We start from the raw sequence: 6,597 nt of genomic DNA, 5'->3' as shown, positions 1-6,597 counted from the left end.
GAGGCTTTACTTGGGTGACACAGACCAAAGACTTTTCCATTAAAAAAAAAAAAAAGAATACTGCAAATGATGTTTAAAGTCATGATTATATTTAATAGTATTAGGGTGGTTCAAAAGCAATCGCAGTTTTGGCCATTACTTTCCATGGCCAAAACCACAATTGCTTTTGCACCAACCAACATAAATTGTAACAGATTTGAGACAAAATATAAAATTTTTCAAATTGAGCAGTAGAATTTATCAATACAGAATCTGTACTATATGAAATAAATTAATAGAGAACCCAACAGATCACGTTATGTTGCAAATATATATATCTTTAACTAGGTTAAAGTAACATAGCAAAAATATATATTTATGGGTACAAGACACATACATAATTTGTACCAATCTCACAGAATTAATTCAATTCAAAACAACAACAAAAAAACTTACTGTATTTTCTAATGGATGCAACAAAAATTAACCATTTGAAAATAAGTTCTCTTGTGCTTCCCCTACTTACTTTTTTCCTGATACCTCCTATACTATGTATGTGTTTCTTCTGCACTTTACTGTCTGACTCCCACTAGATTGTAAGTTCCAAGAGGGCAAGGCCTCTGATACACTGCTATGTCTCTAGCACCTGGAACTTGGCACGTAGTGGGCATCCAATAAATAAGGTTAAATGAGTGAATTTAAAACACACACACGTCGGGCATGGTGGCTCACGCCTATAATCCCAGCACTTTGGGAGGCTGAGGCGGGTGGATCACCTGAGGTCACGAGTTCCAGACCAGCCTGGCTAACATGGTGAAACTCCATCTCTATTAAAAATATAAAAATTAGCTCTTCCTTTCTCTGCCATCATGGTGTGTGTTTGACTTCACTTCTCACCATGTCTTCTTACCAAGACTTTCAGGATTAAATGATTCCTGACCAAGAAACAAAGTAAAATTGCCCTACTCCCCAGTGGATTCAGATGAAAACTGGTCATAAAATCAGGTACAACTCCAAAAGGAGACATTGGAGAAGAACCCAGCTGGGCCTATAGGAATTGCACATGAGATGGCACACAGGTTTATGCTGGTTGAGGGTCACGATCATGTTACCATATCAAGCTGAAAATATCACCACTACCTGGAGAGTTAGACATGTTTTATTGGGAATATATTTTTTCTGAGTCTGGTATGAACACATTGGTTGGCTGGGTTCAATAATAAATGTGTGAGACTTTTCATTTAAAAAAAATACAAAAATTAGCTGGGTGTGGGGTCACACACCTGTAGTCCCAGCTACTTGGGAGGCTGAGACAGGAGAATTGCTTCAACCCAGAAGGTGGAGGTTGCAGTGAGCCGAGATCGGGCCACTGCACTCCAGCCTGTATTATAGAGCATGACTCCATCTCAAAACAAACAAAATAATGCACACATTTAATCAATATAAAATATTATTTCCACAATGTCACTTCAAGCTAATACTGCATACTCCACATGTGCTAAACCTCACAAGGTCTTTACCTCATTCCTGACTCTCTTTCCTGACCCCCTGTGGGGTCAGTCAATGCCCTGGGGTTGCTTAGGCACTTGGTCCTACCAGCTTTGGGCACCCGGTCTGTTTCAGCTCATCAGTGTCTGTCCTGGCTGGCTTTTCCCATAGAACAGAGTTGCACAGCTGTGGGTGTGACGCTACAGAGGAGGAAGGGAGGTAGAATGTCCTCATCCCAATGTTCCTCTGAACTGCCGCGTGTGTTGCTCCAGCTTCTCGGCCTCCGCCTGGAGGTGCCCCAGTGCTGCAGGGCTGGGGTACTGGAGCACCGCATTCTTAGTGGCCAGCGCTACATCCTTGAGCAGGCTGCAGAGGTGACTGCTGCTGTGGAGGATCTCATTGCGCACGTCTCTCTCCTGAGTTTCCTTGCACAGCGTGTCCACCAGCTTCTGTCCCACCATGATGACCAGCTTGCTCTGAGTGATCAGGATATCTGGGGGCTGGCTGCTGCCGAGGCTGCTGAGAAATGCGCTGATGGCTTTGAAGAGCGCCCCAAAGTAGAGCCGGCAGTGTTCAGACAGGTGGGGTTTCTTCTCAGGAGTCTGTTGACTCAAAGTCTGGGGTAGAAGAGAGCCAGGATTCTAAAGAAGGGAGGGAGAAAATAGACAAGAGATTTGATCAATGGGCTGTGGCTGTCTGCCCTTTCCTGTTAGGGCTGGATTTGCAAGACTGCTTATTTTTTTTAAAAAAAGCATGGTTTTGTTTGGGAAGCCCAATACTGCAGCAGTTATCTAACAAATTAATGTTGATGTTTTCAGAGCACTGTAACATATAAAATATATAAACATATCATATTATATAATATATTCATATATAATTTCAGTCAATCACCTCAATAAACCAGCCATAAGAAATGCATTTTAAGAAACACATTGGCAATAACTATATTTATAACTTTTTTTTTTGAGACAGTCTTGCTCTGTCTCCCAGGCTGGAGTGCAGTAGTGCAGTCTCAGCTTACTGCAACTTCTACCTTCTGGGTTCAAGCGATTATCCTGCATCAGCCTCCTGAGTAGCTGGGATTACAGGCACCCACGACCACACCTCACTAATTTTTGTATTTTAACTAGAGATGGGGTTTCACCATGTTGGCCAGGCTGGTTTCAAACTCCTGACCTCAAATGATCCACCCACCTCAGCCTCCTAAAGTGCTGGGATTACCAGTGTGAGCCACTGTGCCCAGCTAAATTTATAAATTTAACAATGCAGGAAAACTTGTTGGTGAGATTTAAAATTTTCTCAAAGAACAGATTTTAAAACGTTTAAAAATCCTCTCTGGTTTCAATATAGAGGTATACCAGAATCCTCAAAATTTCTAGAAGAAATCAAATATCCTGACCTATCTGCCTTAATATTATTTTTTATTTTTTGCCTTAATATTAAAATATTTATTTTTCTAATAAAGTTTCATCAAAATTTTACATCATGAATTTTATTTTCTGGTAAATAGAATCAACATCTCCCCAAATCCTATATACTCTCGAAAGATTTCAGTATCTACCTTAGTGGCCACAACTCCAGGTAGCAATTGAAAGGTGAAGCTTAGAGTAGAAAACAGGCTGCCTCGGGCCATTCCATTAGCAAATTAGAGATATGGAGCTCTATGTTTGAAACTCACTTTCTTTTCATTAAATTTCACACGCTCGCATTTACTTATTATCCCAGAATCCACACCCTGGAAGCATTCAGACACATAGGATATAGAACTGATTTTTTCAGAAGGGGAGTATGTTTCCAGGGGCTGGAGGGGAATTAGACAAGGAGGAGAAAGGTATACTTCGAAGAAGCACATTCATCATTAGAACTGCATATTTGGAAAATGAAAACAATGATTGTCTTTGTCATTGAAAATGAAGGAAAGATTGAAATGTCAGTTCAGATGGACTCTTTGGAAGCAGGGAGTATAAGAATGAAGCAGGTCGGGTGCAGTGACCCACATCTGTAATTCCAGCACTGTGGGAGGCCGAGGCAGGAGGATCACTTAACTTGAGGAGTTCACAACTAGCTTTGGCAACATGTGAAGCTCTGTCTCTACCAAAAACGAAACAAAAATTAGCCAGGTATGGTGGTATGAGCCTGTAGTCCCAGCTACGCAGGAGCCTGAGGTGGGTTCACTTGAACCTGGGAGGTGGAAGCTGCAATGAACCATAATCTTGCCACTGCACTCCAGCCTGGGAAACACAGCAAAACCCTGCCTCAAAGGAAAAACAAAAAGGCAGGGGGCGCAGTGACTCATGCCTGTAATCCCAGCACTTTGGGAGGCTGAGGTGGGAGGGTTACTCGAGGTCAGGAGTTCAAGACGAGCCTTGCCAACATGGTGAAACCCTGTCTCTACTAAAAATACAAAAATTAGCCAGTTGTGGTGGCATGCATCTGTAGTCTCAGCTGCTTGGGAGGCTGAGGCAGGAGAATCACTTGAACCTGTGAGGCAGAGGTTGCAATTAGCCGAGATCACACCACTGCACTTGCACCTGGGTGAGAGTGAGACTCCATCTTAAAAAAAAAAAAAAAAAAAAAAAAAAGAGCTTAGAAATAATGAGAAGTAATGAGGTAGAGGTAGACATCAGATAATGATCATTTTAAGTGAAAATATATTAACTGTAGGTAGGTTAAAAATGTGCTACGATTCTTAACTTGGGGTGCTGGAAATGCGTGGAGATAGTTTTGGTTATCATATTGACTAGGGACTTCTGTAGGCAGTAAGTGGGCAAGTTCTGGGATGCTGAACAGTTCATCCCATGCAATGGAGAACTGTCCAGCCAATGGTCAACGGTGCCCCAGGCTGCCACTGAGAAGTGCTGTCACTCTGAAGTGGGGGCTTTCTAAGTGTGGTCCTTTGACCGGAAGCATCAATATCGCCTGCAAACTTGCTAGAAATGCACATTATTATGTTCCACCCCAGACCTACTAGATCAAAAACTCTGAGAGTGAGGCCCAGCCATGTGAGTTTGTTTGTTTTCTTGAGATCGTATCTTGCTCTTGTTACCCAGGCTGGAGTGCAATCATGCAATCTTGGCTCACTGCAACCTCCGTTCCCAGGTTCAAGCAATTCTCCTGTCTCAGCCTTCTGAGCAGCTGGGATTACAGGCTCCCGCCACCATGTCCAGCGAATTTTTCATATTTTTAGTAGAGATGGGGCTTCACCATGTTGGCCAGGCTGGTCTCAAACTCGTAACCTCAGGTGATCCACCCGCCTCAGCCTCCAAAGTGCTGGGATTACAGGCACGAGCCACGGCACCCAGCCAGCCATGTGAGTTTTAACAAACGTCATAGGTGATTGTGAGACATTCAAGTTTGAGAACCACTAGTCTAAGGCATATTTAATGTGGAACAAAATAGCATGACTGTCAGCAATATGGCAGGCCCAAAGACTAGTGTTTGGAGAGCTGAGCGTCAAGAGACCTGGGTTCTTGTCCTAGTTTGCCTCCGAGAAGGTACAGGACCTCATCCTAATCATTCGCCATCTCTTTGCTTTCCTTCCACCCTCTATGGCATCTGCCTTATAACCTAGGTAAGTTTCCCAAGCTTCAGTTATTCAGAGACAATCCTTACAACCTTTACAAGTTGTACTCTTTCCACCTTCCTCTTAACCTCCACTGGCTTCATTCCTTTGCTTTAAATGGACCCATTTTTTTTTTAACTTACATTAATTTAAAGGAAACTCTTAAAAATAATAAATGGAAAACTACTGTCATTTACCACAAATAGAAGGAAACCAATAAAAATAAGCACAATGATAACATCTCTGATTTTTTTTTTTTGGGAAAAAAAAAAAGGAAGAACATCAAGTGTCAAAGAGGTGCTGGGGATATACAAGCCCCAAATGAAGATTTGCTGTTGTAATCAGAAACATTGAAACAGAATGTCAAAGAGGACATGAGTCAGTCCTGTTCAGCCCTGTCAGTGCCACCCACAGCAGCCCTGCAGAGCACCTAGAGTCATTTCGCTAATCGCTAATGCTTCACTTTCCATTCCCTGGGGTTTGTTCATCAGACTCAGTGGTCTCTAGCATTCTCTTGCTAAAATAAAGGACAAAGAATCACAAAAACGAACTTTCGCCCATGTGGATCACGGCTGCCATGCTGAGCTATCTGTAGCATGATGAGACATATCTAGCAATAAAGTGCATGAACCAGAAGTTTTAGAGTGAGTGCGATAGCTTACCGTGACTCCCAAGTCTTTGCTTTCATCTGACCTTTGTTCCAAGATAGGTTTCTCTTTCTCTTCTAAGTTAGGCAAAGTCTGAAAAAGAAAATCCCTTCAAATTACCAAAGTGAGTGGTTTTTTACACTACTATGTAACTGTTTAAGTTCGCTTTAAGACTTGAGCATTCTTTCTCACATTTTCTGTTGATGGTTCTGCCTACTGATTCCTTTTCTCAACCAAAGGAGACTTTGGGAGCCCAAAGGCTGAATTTTGCCTATCAACATGGCCTGATATAATGACCCACACAGCTTTGTTTCAAGTTATATATATGTGTATGTAAATTTTAAACATCCAGATTCCTAGAATGTGTTAAAGCTCCTACACCACCAGGCATTTCAGCAGAACGCAAAGGTCGGGGCTTAAAGCAGGAAATTATCTCCTTGACACAGTCCCCAAGTGACTGGTGGGCCTCTTAAGGCTTATAATCCCTGAACTAAGGCATCTCATTCTATAATGTCTGAACTCATCCAGAAAAGTCTTTTTTTTTTTTTTTTTCCTTGAGACAAAGTCTTGCTCTGTTGTCCAGGCTAGAGGGCAGTGATGCAGTCTTGGCTCACTGCAAACTCCGCCCCCTAGATTCAAGCAATCTCCTGCCTCAGCCTCCAGAGTAGCTGGGATTAGAGGTGTGTACCACCACACCCAGTTAATTTTTGTATTTTTAGTTGAGATGGGGTTTCACCATGTTGGCCAGGCTGGTCTCAAACTCCTGACCTCAAGTGATCTGCTTGCCTCAACATCCCAAAGTGCTGGGTTTAGAGGTGTGAGCCACCACACCCCACCTCTTTCTTATTTTTTTCTTTTCTTTTTTTAGAGGCAAGCTCTCCCTCTCTCACCCAGGCTGGAGTGCAGTGGCACCATCACAGC

At 42.5% G+C, this 6,597-nt stretch overlaps 1 protein-coding gene across 2 annotated transcripts in view; it reads right to left on the bottom strand.

Moving 5' to 3' along the window:
• Positions 1 to 67: 67 nt before the first annotated feature.
• The window catches only part of CASS4 (Cas scaffold protein family member 4), a 44,627-nt gene continuing 38,097 nt past the window's right edge, over positions 68 to 6,597 (bottom strand). For both annotated transcript variants that reach the window (XM_002747700.6, XM_008996159.5), the window contains exons 6-7: positions 5,692 to 5,769; positions 68 to 2,108 (exon numbers count right to left, since the gene is read on the bottom strand). In XM_002747700.6, coding sequence (XP_002747746.5) covers positions 1,698 to 2,108; positions 5,692 to 5,769 — 489 coding nt within the window. In that variant the 3' untranslated portion in view covers positions 68 to 1,697. The remainder of the gene's footprint in view (positions 2,109 to 5,691; positions 5,770 to 6,597) is intronic.

The sequence above is a fragment of the Callithrix jacchus genome, chromosome 5 (assembly GCF_049354715.1).
Source record: "Callithrix jacchus isolate 240 chromosome 5, calJac240_pri, whole genome shotgun sequence".
NCBI lineage: Eukaryota > Metazoa > Chordata > Mammalia > Primates > Cebidae > Callithrix > Callithrix jacchus.
Note: the sequence above shows the minus strand (reverse complement) of the source record. Positions and strands in the feature narration are given on the sequence as shown.